Source organism: Convolutriloba macropyga, chromosome 2 (genome assembly GCF_964194025.1).
Source record: "Convolutriloba macropyga chromosome 2, txConMacr16.3, whole genome shotgun sequence".
NCBI lineage: Eukaryota > Metazoa > Xenacoelomorpha > Acoela > Convolutidae > Convolutriloba > Convolutriloba macropyga.
In genome coordinates this window covers 22,426,295-22,442,345 of record NC_134469.1, presented here as the reverse complement: position 1 = coordinate 22,442,345, position 16,051 = coordinate 22,426,295, and the positions used below count along the sequence as shown (strand labels likewise).

The 16,051-nt window shown below is 37.4% G+C and overlaps 1 protein-coding gene across 1 annotated transcript in view; it reads right to left on the bottom strand.

Annotated features, from left to right (window-relative positions):
• Window positions 1–6,697: 6,697 nt before the first annotated feature.
• Window positions 6,698–16,051, bottom strand: part of LOC142358128 (uncharacterized) — a 91,616-nt gene continuing 82,262 nt past the window's right edge. Inside the window, 2 exon segments of the mRNA XM_075409593.1 lie at window positions 6,698–8,342; window positions 8,668–9,572. Coding sequence (XP_075265708.1) covers window positions 7,481–8,342; window positions 8,668–9,572 — 1,767 coding nt within the window. The 3' untranslated portion in view covers window positions 6,698–7,480.

Genomic DNA, 16,051 nt, shown 5'->3' with positions numbered 1-16,051 from the left:
ATATCAAGACATCTGAGAACGGACAGTAATAGTCTAATGGTGGTCTTGCAAACTGATTATAACTTACTGATTGTATGTTTATTCTGTCATTTGATATCAGTCTGAGAACGAATTCATTATTATTATTATTATTTATTATTTACTCTCAAAAACTTTTTGGAATTTGCTGTTTTTTGTCATTTCACGCACCCCTACCCTTCAGGACTCTCTGTAACTGTTCTGTTTCTCCATTTTATCAAAGAGATCTTTTTTGTTTAATCGATGATTTCGGCTTTTTCAGCAACTTGCGTACGGCTGGTCTCAAAAATGCCAGGAAAGTTTTGTCCTCATCAAGTTAGTTACAATGCATTTATAGAAAGGGTAGTCAGCGAACTTTCGCAACTATCTGCATTTTTCTGCTTTTTTCTGCTGCGAAGTTGACAGTTTTTGCAAAATTTTTTTGACAATTATTACAAAAGGAACTGCTTTTTTGTACAGTAATGCTGCATATGTGAAAGAGAACCTCACTGACGTAGATACTATATGGTAGGATTGATTGAATGAAGACAACGGGATTTGATAAACTTGCAATTGCTTACGTTTAATTATTTTGTTCAGGCCTTTATTTTTGCTTATCAAGAGAAATAATTTAAAAAATTTAAAACTTTAAGCAGATTTACACAAAATTCGACAAGCATGTTATTTCTTTCACTTTTTCAGACAAGAGTGCTTCATTTGCAAGACATATAATTCAAATAGATTTAGCGCTAAATCGAAAGTGAATCTATTTTTTCAACTTTGGAACAAATTTAACATTTCTCCCTTGAACTTTTCAAAATTTTGTGTTTGGGTTACGCAACTTATGTAATCGTTTTTGTTTGCCACTGCTATGTGATTTGAAAAAAAATGTGGGTTACTGCATTGTTCTGATAGTTTGTTTTCTTGAACTCAAAGCTTAGTCGATCTCTATGAGTTTCATGGCAGTCATTTAGCACAGTCTGATAAAATATGGTTGTCTTGCCCTCAATTTATAACCACAAAGTTACCTTGTTAAAATTTTTCCAAGAATTGTTAATCTGAGTGTCACTGAGAAACTATTCTTTAAGTGAGTTTTGATTAGTTTTTTTGATCGAAAGTGTGTGGCATCTCTAGCGCTTTAAGACCAAAGCTGTTTTGTTGTTTGTTTGTTGTTTTTTATCTTGGCTCATCAAAATTTTTACTTTTTTAAACAGTAACTGTGCTTGGGATCAAGTCAGCCAGGTGTTCTGGACCGTAGTTTTAACAACTTTGGTGATTGTGTTTTCATGGCTATGTATTTCAACAAAAAGTATTTTTTATTTGACTTACTTTGCCGCCTTTTCAGCATTTGCCTGAAATCGTTTGTTTACTAAATACCAATTTTATACAGTCTTTCTTTGAAAAAAAAAACACTTAAAAAGGCTTGAATTAACACTTTTCCTTATGGCTTGAATTTTAGCAGCCATTGATGCAATTAAAACAAACAAAATGAAATGATCTTCCTTCGGTGGATAGTTTTCCTGCTGATGAAAAAAATTTCTTTGCTTTAGGTAAATTGTTGTCAAAGAATGATGCCGGCTTTCCTATTTAGTTATAAGTTAACAATTGTTTTTCAGAGCAAGTAGTTGTCAAAAAATCAAAAAAATTGGCATGATATTTTGATATCGATATTGTAACAGTTTTGGCGAAGGCTTAAAGGTTATTCCTTTATTTCAAATTACAGAGAGAATAATTTTTAGACATTCTCACAGATCTTGCTTGTTCATCCTACATCAAATCTATAATTTTTATGGAGCAGAGGGAAGAGTAGGTTTTGTTTGTTTGAGCCAAAGTTTTGAGATAGCGAAAAAAAATACGCTTGAAAAATAATTACCGTGTTAACTCGCAGTGTTTTCCATGTAGGTTTTTCGGCTTAGGAGAAATGTATTGACTTTTACAAAAAAAATTATAGTTTTTCCCAATTTTATTAACTTTAGCCGTTCTTCATTATGCGTATTCCAATCATTCGTTTTCAGCAATCAATTCCTTCAAACTAATGCAATTTTATTTTTTGATTAATGTGTGCTTAGTTGCTGACAAATTGTTTGCCAAATTGAATATGTTGTCAAATTCGATCTCTTGTTTTGGGATAATTGTGTTTTCTGCGTAAACTTCAAGTTGCAAGATAACTGAGAACACATTGATGGGACAGATCTCAATTTACTATCTTCTGCATTAGTGAAAATGATCTTAATGTACATCGAAATTCAAATCAATTCAATTTTCTGCAGTTTTCAAATTGTTTTTTCACCACTTGGGCAATTGGAATTTATTACGTTTCAGACCCTAACACATAAAAGTTTACCCGGTCAACCTTTCGGCAGAAAAATAGGCTGTGGTAAAGGCAAACAAATAAATGAGATCTTGAAAATCATTTTGTTTATTTTTATTAACTTTCTTTATTTCATCGGTTGGCTCTAAATTGGTTTATGCAGCTTGTAATTCAACAAAAAGTGCAAGTTTTTTGGCTTCATTTGGAAATTATTGTTGAAATAATTGTGCTCGAATTTATTCTGGAAACCTTAGTAATATAGAAAAACAATAACAGAAAAATATCACCAAAACTTAATTTCTTTGAGAAATTCTACAAAATGGGAAAGGAAAGAATATAAATTTGACATTGACTACCCATAAAAAACGGAGAAGAGTGATTAGATCCAATTTTCACCTCAAACAAAAAAGAGTCTGGCATCAAAATTAACCCAACATAAAAAACGGGCAGCAGTTTTGCTGAGTACATCACTAACGATTGTTTAAGTTTAGGGAGAATGCAGTATCATCTGTGAATGAAGCTTTAAAACCGACCATTTTGCATTCTTTTATGTAATTATTGTAATTTATGAAAACATTAGGAAAAAAGAGTAAGCCCTTTAAAAGCACAAAGTTGATGAGCCAAATTATTCTCAAAAACTTTCTCACGATTACCTATAGCATCTTTGACCGACTAAATTTTGTACACTGTACAATACACTGCTCTCATTGGGTTTTGAAAGGAGCGCTCTTCTACTGATGTAATGAGTGAGCTCTACCGCAGTGTCCCCCATAAAACTGTTCTGGGCCCTCTACTTCACAACATACAAAAAATGATTTGAGTGATCACAAAAACGATCAATGTTGTGTTTTTCAATGCGCAGTTGAAATATTTGTTTACACTTACAATAGACATCTTAGCCGTGTGAACAAAAACATCAAAGATTCTTTCGAAAGGTTAACCTGCTACTTCAATGGTCTCAATCTTAACACATCAAATAGACTTCACTAAATTTTACACAAATTATGCAACCAACGCATGCTTTATAAATATCGGTGGCCAAAATGTTGACAATAAAATATGTAGTGAAACAAATAGGATACAGAAACTAAATGAATTCCAAGAAGATCGAACGTTACCAACAAAAAAAATGTGTAGTGAAAATGGCGTATTGCATAAGAGCAACTTGAACAATCAAAGAGTTCCTTCACAGTATACACAAGAATTTTTATTTGTGTCATTTTCAATACAGTGCTGGCTTTTGGTTTTCATAAAGCTCTTTCTTTAAAAATTTCTTTTGAGGGACAATTAAACTGAGCAATTAAGTCTTGCTTCACCAAAGAAAAAAGGACAAATTTCATGCCTCAATGTTACAATTTAAGACTACGACTTGAATACCTTTTGAGGTTTAAAGAGGTCACTGACTTGCTGTTTTGTCAATTAGTGCTCTAGTTTTTCTAAAATTAGTGTTGCGTAAACTGCAGTATTTAAAATACGCACAAGTTTATTTCAGTTCGACGCCAAATAATCACATTGACTGTTTATGGCCAGTGCTATAGAACTTGTAATAATTTCATTGCATCCAATTCATTTAGTGAAAACCTTAAATTTCATATTGGAAAAAAAATCAGGACTCATTGTTTTAAGAAATTTCAATGTTCTGGTATCCTATGTTGTGGGAGCTTTTTCGTGGAGTGACTGTAAACTTATTGTCATCCACCTATAATACAATAAATACCTTAATTGATTTTTTCCTGTCCATTCCTTGGTAGTTAAACTTGTACATTTACCCTACACTCCAAATGACATAGTAACTATATCTGTCATTGGAATTCAATTGTTTTTCTTTAAAACTCAAAAATGCTTCTTAGAATCAAATTTATTGGTCTAGTATTGGAATTTTCTCCAATCTCTGTTTGGAAAAATTGCGGCGAAGTCTATTGAACACAACCAATGATTTAGTGTAAATAGCGTACTACTTCGATTGCTTCTCCTTTCACACGATGTAAATTCAAATGTCACGTGTGGACCAGAAAGTGTCCAAGAAATAACCCCACCAAAAAAATCCACCCAATTTTAGACGGGAAAGAATATCCCGAGCAAAAAACTGAATTTATTAGCTGAAAAAAATTGAATTCTTATTATGATTATTTGTTCAGTTGTTATAGATTCATATAACGTGCCATGGGCCGCAAGGCATTACCATAGACTGCGAGGATTGGCCAAACGCTCTAAATGCGCAAGTCTTAAACAGTCAAGTGCGCAATTTTTGGGTGTTTATTTCCTTTCCAAAAACAAATTTTTTCCGTGGGTTATATTTCTTCAAAACCCGACCACAATGGCTTTTCATTTAAGGCCGAACAACAGCCAAGAGCTCAGCGAAGATATAGCAGTGATTTCGTTATCGAAGAGTTCGCAAACTACAAATAACATTTTCAAAATTTTGCTCAGTCAGTTATTGTTTCTTATGTATCTTCTGAAAGGGCTCTGTTAAAGGATTTCTACTAGGTTTTAGCCACTTTAAGCTTTCATTAAGCGTTTATATGCCTATTCAGAGCATTGATTGAGTTAACGCCACCTTCTGCCTGTTAGTCTGCAGTAAAAACATTGTAATGGCAAATGCGTTTTCAACTTATAAGCATTGTTTTTCTTCTTGTCGATGCATTGTTTGGCGCTAGTGAAAAGGGCAGATGTACCAAAATGTTGACGTCTTACCAAGTAGACGTACCAAAACATAGAATTTTAAACGAATTACTGGGTACAAAATTTTATGCGTTCAATTGACCTAACTTTTACTAAGTCTAATTCTAGATTATATCTATTTTACCACGTGAACATGACTTGCAGGACATGGCCATGCCTCAGCAGACCGTGGGACTTGATTTGAATCTATCAAACGAACTTGAGCTGTTTTCCCCCAAAAAACTATCCACATTGTTTTTGGCTTAACGCTCTGAGCAAATTTACGTAAACATTTGTTTCCTTTATTAAAACATGGAGCATTTGTTGTAATCAGCCATTTAGAAAAGAATATTATTTTCTCAATTCTGATTGTACAACAATAAAATATCAATCATAAACCAACTAATGTTGGAAGAATTGCTCTCGAACGACATGCCGGTAGAAAAACATTTGCCATCACCGAGATTCGAACCACTGACCTCCCTATCCATAACAAGATGCATTAACCACTCGGCTATCAGGCCCTTTCGTTTGCTATGCTTTAACCGACTTCGTATTAGCATCAAGCTTTACTTCGGAGTGAGAGCAATAGAGATCACTCAAAAATGCAGAACGAAAGCGTGAAAAAGTCACTTGAGAAGTCAAAGAATGTTCTAGAAGAAAAGCTCAAAATGGTCAAGCAAAAAACTTGCATAAAAAAAGACCAACACGTTTACAATTTATGCTATGAACTTCATTGAAGAGCAATTAACGATTTGGTAGGCGCTAGTGGGCAGATGTACCAACATATCAATATATGGCAGATGTACCAACACATCAATATTTGGCAAATGTTCCAACAAATCAATATATGGCAGATGTACCAACACATAGAAATTTTTATTGTTGTCCCATCAGAATTGAGAAAATGATAATGTTTGCTGATTGCACAAATGCTCATTGTTTTAAAATAGGGTATAAATGTTAACGTAAATTTGCTCATAAGTCGTGTTAAGCCGAAAGAAATGTTTATAATTTTTGGGGGAACGTTCGGTTGTGATATATTCAAATCAAGTCTCACAGGCCCGCTGAGGCATGGCCACATGTGTTAAAATATGTATAATCCACAATTAGGTTACGTAAAATTTCTTAACTAATCAGATTCGTTGAAAATTCTATATTTTGGTATGTCTACTTGTTAAGACGTCGCTGTATTGTTTCTTCTATCGTCCCTTCAGTCATTTTTTGATATACAAACTGTATTATGCCATCTGATGCCAAAATGATTCTCGAGTTGCACCTTGTAACGAAAGTTCTACTAGAAAATTCTGACAGATTTTGTTCTCGATTTAATGCTCGTCCGTCTTTTATTTTAGAATTAATTGAGTAGTATAAAGAAAATTGTATTGAGTTGAGTGAGTAGTTGACTCTGGACTGAGTTAAGTGTCGAGTTTGTATCGGATTCTATGCTTATCTTAAAAAGATTCGTGCTCTTCTTTGATAACATGAAAATTTATCATATTTAGAAATAAAATTTTAGCTCTCCGGGCTAGCAGACTTAAGCCCTGATTTACTAGGTAATAATAATTTCAACTCGAGTCCTAAATAGCAGTAAAAACTAATAACAATTAAGCCTGGCGTCAGCTGGCCCTGCATGGGGAGCTGAAATTTTATTTAATTTTGAACTTCAAAATATAATTATATTCCGATCACTAAGGCTCAAAACTAAAGTGTGCGTGGAAAAACAGATTTGCACGCAAATTGAATTTAACATTAATCGAAAACTTTACAGATATCTAAAACAATCACGCTTAAAAAGTCAATTAATTTACCATTTGATCTCTATCTACTTGATTCATAAAGACTATACATAATAACGGCATCATGGAATAAAATGTTGAGGAGCTTCGGCGCATCACATCATCAAACAGGTCATACCAAAAGTCATTTCTAAACGGTGGCATTTGTGGAAGTTAGAGCAAACAAAATTTGGATTTATTCTGCCAATATTTGCAAAACCCAGCTCATACTGTGCTCATTTTAAAGGTTTAAAATCTGAAAGCTGATTCTGAGGACCTATTCACAATTCCATACACTTGTCTTAATTACTCGATATTTGTCCCTCGCTATTAATGGATGTCAGCAGGGCAAATTTTCCAAAATTTTTACCCCATAGTCAAAATTTATTAGAAGTCTATTTAGCATAATACATCCGTTCGTGATAGAAATGAGTGTAAACAATATTTGCGATCAAATCAAACAGGCTACGGAGACAAAAATTGGGATTGGCTTTCAGATAATTCAATTTTAATTAAGTTACAGAACAAAGAATTTATGCTCAGGTAGCACATGTCATTACAACTATAATGAGTCGAGATAATACGATTATTCCTGTTAACATAGATAAACACACAGTGTGATTCGGAGCCATTTCTTTATTCTAGACAAAAATCCAAAAGTTTACGAGAACAATAGCACGCATACAAAAATAGATTATTTGAAAACATTTTAGCACCTCCGGGGGCTGAAAATTTACTTGTCTTTGTTTTGAGAATCTTGCGACAGCTTATTTCTCTTAGAAGCTGAGGGGTCCAACTTTCCACCATCGCTAGCACTTCGTCTATGAGTCCGGTGGCCTCTGTTGGACGAGGTCTGTTTGCTAATCTTAACCCCCACTCCCCTTAAGCTCCCAGTTAATTTCTTCTCTGGTCCCTGGGAAAACCAGGACTTGTCCTTTGGCCTATATGACTCCGTCAATTTGGACGACACCTCGGGACATTTCAACAGGTGATAGATAGGAGGAAGAAACTTCTGAGAATCACTGATTGGTTCCAGGTGAAAATCCGAAGTCTGTGAGCCCTTCTTTCCTTTCTTCGTGGATAGTGGCAGAGCATTTGAGAAGTCTGCATTATGTTCAGCCATGTCCAATGTTGCAGCTTTCCTTTTATGATTGGGCGTCGATAGAAAACTTGACCCATCCCCACCAACATCGATGATTGGTTCACTTTCCGCTCTGTGGTAGTTTCCATTGAAATCTTCATTAGTGATATCATTTACAGACTGATTTGTCGAATCATAAGCGGTGTCTGGGTTCTGTCCGCTGGCAATTGCGTTGGCGCTGCTTCCCGAAACTCCTGTCGTCGTGCCATTTGTGTAACTTGAGCCAGCAGAAGCACCAGCAGCGGCAAGAATGTTCTCTTCACTCGCTTTCTTGATCAAGTTGGAGGTTTCGATCACTCCATGGGAGACAGAACTGACCATGTACACAAACTTCTTCACACTCCAGTAGCAGACGACAATTATGATTAGAATGAGGAGCACGACCGAGTTCACATTACTCAACTTGGACTCTGTATCCGCTTTTATTAGACTGTAGATGAACAAGAGCACCAGGCTGAAATATAGCATAACTTTGCACAGAACAAGATTTTCCCTATAGACTGTTCTTAACACGTTAGAATGATAACATTAAGTTAAGAAGGGAATCAGACTTTACTACAAGGAAAACACAATTTAGGCTCTGATGTTTGCTGTCCTTTAACCTGCCATAATTTTTCCCCAACCAAGAAACTATATCAAAGAAATCTTATCAATGAAAAAGAAAAATAATTTGGCTCGCATCAAATCATGCAATTTTTTAAGTTTTATTTATACCGATATCCGGATTCAGAATTAATTCAAAATTCTCTGTACTTTTGTCTGTACTAAGCAAAACACACCTGAGGAATCCTGCGGACAACAGAATCACTGTAGAGGATTTATGGATGTCCTGATTGAGCTTGGAGGGCTCGAAGGAGAAGTAGAGGTTGTACCTGTCCACGTAATGCCTCATCAGACTGTAAATGAGTCCAAATGGAGCTATGATGGGACAGATGGGTGAGTATACAATGACCACACAAGCTGCAAGTAGTTGAAACGCATAACAGTAGCCATACGGGAACTGTAGAATGGATTGTTTCTTCACATACTTTCTCTCCGCTTTTGATTTCATCAAAATCAGAAGAATTAGGTAGAACAGCATATCGGCTATTCTCAATAGCTCAGCCATCAAACCCAACATGGCAGCTGATATGATATAGTTGACGAAAAACGCCGTGTTATCAGGTCTGAATATACACGAATAGTTAATTGATTTCACGCCATTGACAAATTTCTCCACCAAATCCTGGATATTGGTCAGACCAATACTGGGAAGTACCAGAATCATGAAGAACAGGAAAATGAACACCCGTCTGTAGTTATAGAAGTTCAGCCTAGAATGAGTGCTGAAGCCTCGCACGTCGGAGATTAAAAGCACCAAGAATGGTAACAAGGCTGCTAAGATCACAAAGATCAGAGGACCCACAAACACCTTCATCAATGGAATCCGTTCTAGGTAGTCCTGCCATTTGGTTTTCGAGTTGAGTTGCTTCGTGAAACCAATAACAATAGAGGGCGTTGAAATGAAGCAGAAAAGAATAACGAATAGAATTTGGGCAATGCACCACCTGACTCGCTTGCTAACTGTGCTCAGAGACAGATTGTCCCAAATGACGTCATCGACATTTGGTGCCAATGTGACCTCCCACTGGTGCGTGTGGAGCGTTTGCTCGTAAGGCAGAAAGTTGCAAATAGTATCCGCCACCTGTATAAATAAGCAGTTCACTGCACAGACATTCGCTGAGATCAAACAGATTGAAGCTTTAAGGCGATAGGCTTTGCGGATATAATAATATTTAAAGACATTTTGAAGAGATGGACCAGTTAAAGTTTTTTCTTGTACAATTTCTGAATTTCAAAAAGCTTCGAACATCTTGCACTTCAGTTGCAAGTTGGGGGCAATGGATTTAAATAGCGCCGTAATCAATTTAAAAATGAAACAAAAGTCATTAATTCACAGAAATCAAAAATGAGCGCGAGAATTTCATCCAATCAAAATACGCTATCAAACGCTAAGCTACTTGCTATTGATGTGCATCTCTATTTATATGATCCTAGTTTGTTTTGTATGCTTGAGTAATAAAGTCCTGCTGAACGCTGCGCAGCTAGGTTACTTGCACTTAACCAACCATCGTTTACAGTTGGTGATCTCAACTCACTGACAAACAGAAATGAGTTCAGCGATACAATTGCATGTATTTCATTTGTTGCATGTATTTCAATTGCATGTATTTCATTTGTTGCTGATTTTCACTCCAATTGAGATTAGAATAATCAATCTGAGCTATCACCAGCCATTTTTTTCTGTTCTTTTTCAATTTTAAAAACTTTTTTGAGGGTGTCAATTTTTGAGGTTGTAGAGAATTTCAATAGACTAATCGCATAGTATCTAATTAATTTCCGAAAATCTAGCAAATAAATCTAGCAAATTCGATTAAAAAAGTGTTGAATCTTCAGACTCAATAAAATAACGAAAATCGAATAACGAAAAAATTCTAAGTTCAGTAATGTTTTTCGCGTTCAAGAGTTCATAGTCCAAAACTATTCATGTAACAATTTTCATGAACAGAAATTCTTAATGAGACATGACCTTTATGAGAACTCTAAGCGACGCAAAGAGAAAACCAATTTTCAAAATCAAAATTCATGAACTCGAAAAGCCAAACACATAACAGACAGATTGCCAGAAATAGCCACAGTAGCCTTGCAGATATTCAGTTTCAAAAGATCGTAAGAAATAGACAAAAAGAGATTTCTTCCTTCCATTAAATGCCGAGGTTTAAATTTGTTATTTTTTATATTTTGATAAAGAATCTGTTTAACTTGTTGCTGCTTCTACTGGCTACTCCTAAATAACCTTTAATTCGAGTGTTGACCATATCTCCTTGAATTCAATTTTAGTTTAGTCATTTTGAGAGTGAGGAAGTCATTTTTGAGAGTAAGTCAAGTAAATCACGCAAATGAACTAGAAAACTCACTCTAAATAGATTGAAAAATGACGTCACACATGTAATTGGGTCATAAATTGAATCGAAGAACGAACGAAAAGCAGATTGTTCATTTAAAAAGGTGATCAGATGTCATACGATCGAAACAAAAATCTTGACAAAAAAAATCGCTTTGCGGCTATTAAACAATCCGTTCGGCTCAAAATTGAAAATTTCACCTCATTACAATAAAATTACGATTTTTTAACGTCTAAGACACACAACACACTTATAGGGTTACTGAATCTAACCCAGGGACTCAATCGCAACTTAAAGCCATCAGCCTTTTCTTGTAGATCACGTTTCAGAAATTAAACGTCATCAAACAATTAAAAAAAACAAGAACTGACTAACGTTGGACGAATTGCTCTCGAGCGACTGACGAGTCATTCAGTTTAGAAGGCGGCACAGAATAGAGCAACTTTCATGATGCAAAAATTTCTGACTCAGGAGGGGTTCAAAAAACATAACTGACTAACATCTCGCGAGGGGTGGGATTTGGTAGTAGCCAAGTGGCATGCTTGTAGCATTTGGGGGTGGAGAAAGCGTGTGAGCTCAAGCGATGGGGGGAGGTTTGGGAGTAATCAGCGAGAGGGGCTCGAAAGTACCAGGCACATTGCCGGAATATAGCCGCCGTTGATCACCATAATCGCAATTGGGATTGGAAAAAGAGAAATGAAAGTTAATTTTAGCACAGAAATATTTCAAAAAATCGAACTCTAAATCTTTTATATCGGTTACAATCGAGAGTGATACGCTTGTCGCATAAGCTATTTGGACTGGAGTCAAGATAAATACGTTCAAATACAAACTAATCAATTTCAACTTTAAAGCAAAACTGCACTTACAGTTCACTGCCAGTGTATTAGTTGTGGTCGAGGTCACAACTACCTGTCACTGTTGCTATCAATCGTAGGACGATTGAGACATGAAGTGAAACGAAGGTTATATACATACTGCGTTCAAGTAAGTATTATATCACTGCACTATGAGTCGTCAAGTGATACACAGGTACCACATTTTCCCCTTGTTCGAGAAAGAAATTTTGGCGAAAAATTTAGGCTAATGAAGTTTATGAAGTTCGAAAGTAAATACATGATTCAAGTAAACGATACAACGTAATGTATAATAAACTAAGTATTGATGTTTTGAGTTTTGTTTATCGACAAAGTTTTTTATCAGTGGAGCTAAGAGCTTATATCCTGTTATCATCAGTCTAGTATTCATGGGGCTGTAAGAGACGTTCTACCGAGCCCGGCTTGTAGATTGCGTTCACGTTGCCTGGGCAGTGTAGTCCTGGTGTGCGTCGTGCGGTGTTGGCGCGGCAACCTCGGTCATGTTGATTCGTGTGATTGGGGTGGTTGGGATGACGCTGTGCGGAGGCGAAGCAGGGGCCTGGATAGCGGATGGTCCTAGAGGCCAGTAGGTTGCGGTGCTTGTTCTCTTTAGTCTTTTGGGAGGGGTGTCGTCGTCCGATGAGTCAGCCGAAAATTCAAGGTCCGTGGTATCGCCGTACCGAGTCGGCTGCTTTTTGTCCCTTGAGCTACGTCGTGTGGGTGTTGCAGTGCGTCCGCTGTTGGTTTGGTCAATTGCGGGGTCTCGACATTGGCAAATTCTTGGCTAAAATATGTGTCCTGGTAGTCGTCTTGTTCCTTGGCGGATTCTTGCGAGGAGGCGGTCAAATACTTTCTCTTCTTTGCAGAGTTTTTCTTAGGTGATGGCTGGTAGCACTTTTTTCGCGGATTTTTATTCGGTTGACTTTTGCAAGGTTGGACTTGTCCTTCTTGTCTGTTGTGGACACTTGGGTTTCCCACTTTCGGATGGTTCGTTGACCTAGGATTTTTGATTTCTGTTCCAGTGTGTGGGTTTCCATGCTCTGGGAGAACTTAGCGTGATGATTGCGGACAGTTTTTCTGGCCGCATAGTTGATTAAGGGAAATTGCCTTTTTTCGGCGGTTCCAAATTTAGCAACATCGGACTTGTTGAGGACTGTGTCTGGCCGCATAGTTGATTAAGGGAAATTGCCTTTTTTCGGCGGTTCCAAATTTAGCAACATCGGACTTGTTGAGGACTGTGTCCTGGTGGCCGGGAACTTTAATCGTGAGAGTGGAATTGGTAGTTTTGATGAGTGCAGTTCCTTCGGGAATGGCTTCGTAAAAACCCCTGAGTTGTTTCTTGCTCCTCGCTGCGGCTATGGTTTTGCGTGCTAATTGTGGGCGTGGGCTAATTCGCGTCTGCGGTTGTGCAAAGGTAGCTGAATGGCGCTTAACTATTTGGGGTACTTCATTTGCCGCTTGCAGCTTCCTCCGCTTGACTTGGTCATCAGTGAGGATACACTAAGATAACTAGTCATAGAACATAGTCTTTCCGGTGGCGGGGATTTAATTGATGGATAATTTGATCAGAATTAGTGTTGTCCATTACTTTATCAAAGTTTTTTTGCTCGTTAGTAGCAAGCGGTTGACTAATGGATGTGTAAATTGGCAAATGCGCGTTTGCTATCGTTCGCTGTGTGACTTTTCTATTGCGTGTGACGTCACTATTTGGTGCGCTTGTTTGTGGTTTCTTTTGGTTTCGACCGCTGCGCAAGTAATATTTGCTATCCTTTTGTGGATTGTTTGTCCTTATAACGTAGTGTTGACTAATGCCTTTGATCACTTTGGAATCGCTTGACGTTTCCATCGGTGTTTTCTTAGGCCTACCCCGTTGTCGTTCAACTTTACCGGGTGTTATTAGTTATTTGGAATCGTGGGGTGATTCCAGCGGTTTTTGTCAATTGACTTTGAAATTGTCCTGTGGGTTTAGCTCTTCATTATTTGGTTGATTAATTTGTGACTTCCTAGGTCTGCCTCTTTTCATTGTAGGTTTTTGGCAGTTTCCTGGTCCAGAGGGCTTAGTCGGCTAGTCCCATTTTTGTGCCTGCTATGTGTTCGATGTTGAAATGGAATGGGATCAGACTGTCGTACCATCTAGTTAGACGGCTTTGATGGATTTTGCTTGTTCGTTTCTTTTAGAATTGATAGTACTGCTCAGTGATCAGTTTATATGGTGAACTTGAACTGACGTCATAGAAGGTAATGCATAGAATGTTCTAATGCTCATACGACACCTAGGAGATCTAGTTCGTTTAGACTGTATTTTTCTGCTTTGCTGAGAAATCGGGAGGCGTAGGAGATTTTCTGTGTATATTTTCTGTTAGGTTCTTGATAAAGTTCTTGATGGTTTCAAATTGGGTTTGATGGTGGTCTGTCTATATGTATTTAGTATCGTTTTGAAATAAATCATTGAATCCTCGACATGAAGTTGCTAGTTTAGTTGTGAACTTTGTCAAGTGGTTAGCACTTCCTAGAAATGACTTGAGTTGTTTCTGGGACGTTGCTGGCTTTAGGTAAAGAACTGCCTGTGTCTTAGAGACAATTGGTTTTTAGACCTTTTTCATCGATTTCGTAGCCGAGCCTTGTTATCTTGTTTTTTTTTGACAAATGGCATTTGTTTAAGTTTATTGCTAAATTATCGTTATTTAGTCTGTTCAGGCAGTTGAATATTTTGTTCTTCTGGTTTTCTATACAACCTCCTTTAACAATTATTATATCGTCTAAGAAACTGAAAGTGTTTGTTAGAATGTATGTTTTGTCCATGGCTTTTTGGAACTCTACCGGCTTGTCTTTTAATCCGTAGAATCTGGTGTCGAATCGGTACGTTCCGGTGGCTTGTCCCCCTATCATATTGAAATTAAACTGTTTTGATGTTTCTTTATCTAATGGTAGTTGGCTGTACGCGTAGCGTAGTTATTGTTGAGAATAGGGTTTCACATTCGTCGGACGATTGAGTTATAGTTTGTGCAATGCTGTCCATTAGGCAGTCGATATTGTGCATCAGGTATTTGTTCTTGTGGATTGCCTTATTGATTGTTTGGAGTCCATTGCTAATTTTATCGATTTGACTTTCTTCACTATAATGAATATTGGGGAAATGAATTCGTCGCCGCATTTTTCTAACTTAGTTGTGTCCGTTGTGTTGTAAATTTCTGAGTTCTTCTACTTGCGTTTCTAGGTGTAGTGGCACTCGTCTTCCTTTTTGATGGACAAGGGTACAGTTTGTCTGAAAAAGTGGCTTAACCTTAGGGTTTATTGATCGTTCTGATCGAGTGGTAAGATTTTTGTATTTAATTGCTACTTCCTTTTTGATCGGCCTTGTTGGGGGTGTGTCGATTGAGTTAATGTTCTTACCGTCTGCAGTTGGTGAGTCCTGCTGATTGAAGTGGATGCTAAGGGGGTTGAACAGATTTCTCCCCAATATTGCTCAGTGTTTGTTGGGGACTAATATCATGTCCGCTCGTCCTGCTTTGCACCCGTTGCATTCGATTTCGCAATAGAGCGTTCCAAGGCTCTTTTTGGGGTTTCAGTGTAGCTTCATAGCTGTTTCCGGTTTGTTGTTCTGTTCCACCACGTGTTACTGTCTTTCGCCTCTGCACCTTTTGCCATCTATTTCGTCACTATGCTTGTCAAGCAGCTTAAAATAGCATGACCAAAAATTTACAGTGGCCGTGTTGTATGTGTAGTTTTCATGGTGTAGTTGCGTGCCCTGCTGTGTCCATCTTATTTACAGAGTAGTCGTCTGCAAAGAGTCGTCATAACTCGAACAAACTTCTGGGTCTAGGGAAATCATATTAATTCCGTGCGACGAATGTTCAATGCCTTGGTTACTGACTTCGTCCACAGATGTCTGGAATTGTGGTCGATTCAGGTTCGATATGCATACATTCGCGTAGTGGTTCAGTTTGTTGCATCTGCGGCACGTTTGACCTATTGCTTGGCATTTCGCCCTGTTATTTATATCCCATGGTTGTCCACAATTTCTGCAGTTATTTGTGGGGGTTCTATAGTAATTACTCCTGAGTCTATTGTTTCCCCTAGTTAGTCCACTGTGTGTTGTTGGTGTTCTGCCTAAACCGCGGCAGCATGAACTTAAGATTTCCATAACGGGCACCTCCCGGCCGATGAATGGGGTAGTTGACGAGTCTGTCGGTTGCCTTGCTTGGATAGCTAGCTGGCTTCTTATGCCTTGTTCGATGCTCACTGCTATTTCAAGAACTTTTTCTGGGGTTAGCGTCGTTTTCAATAACATGTCTATCCTGAGCGTCGTTTTCAATAACATGTCTATCCTGGTCTATCATGTTAGCAGTTAATATATCCCT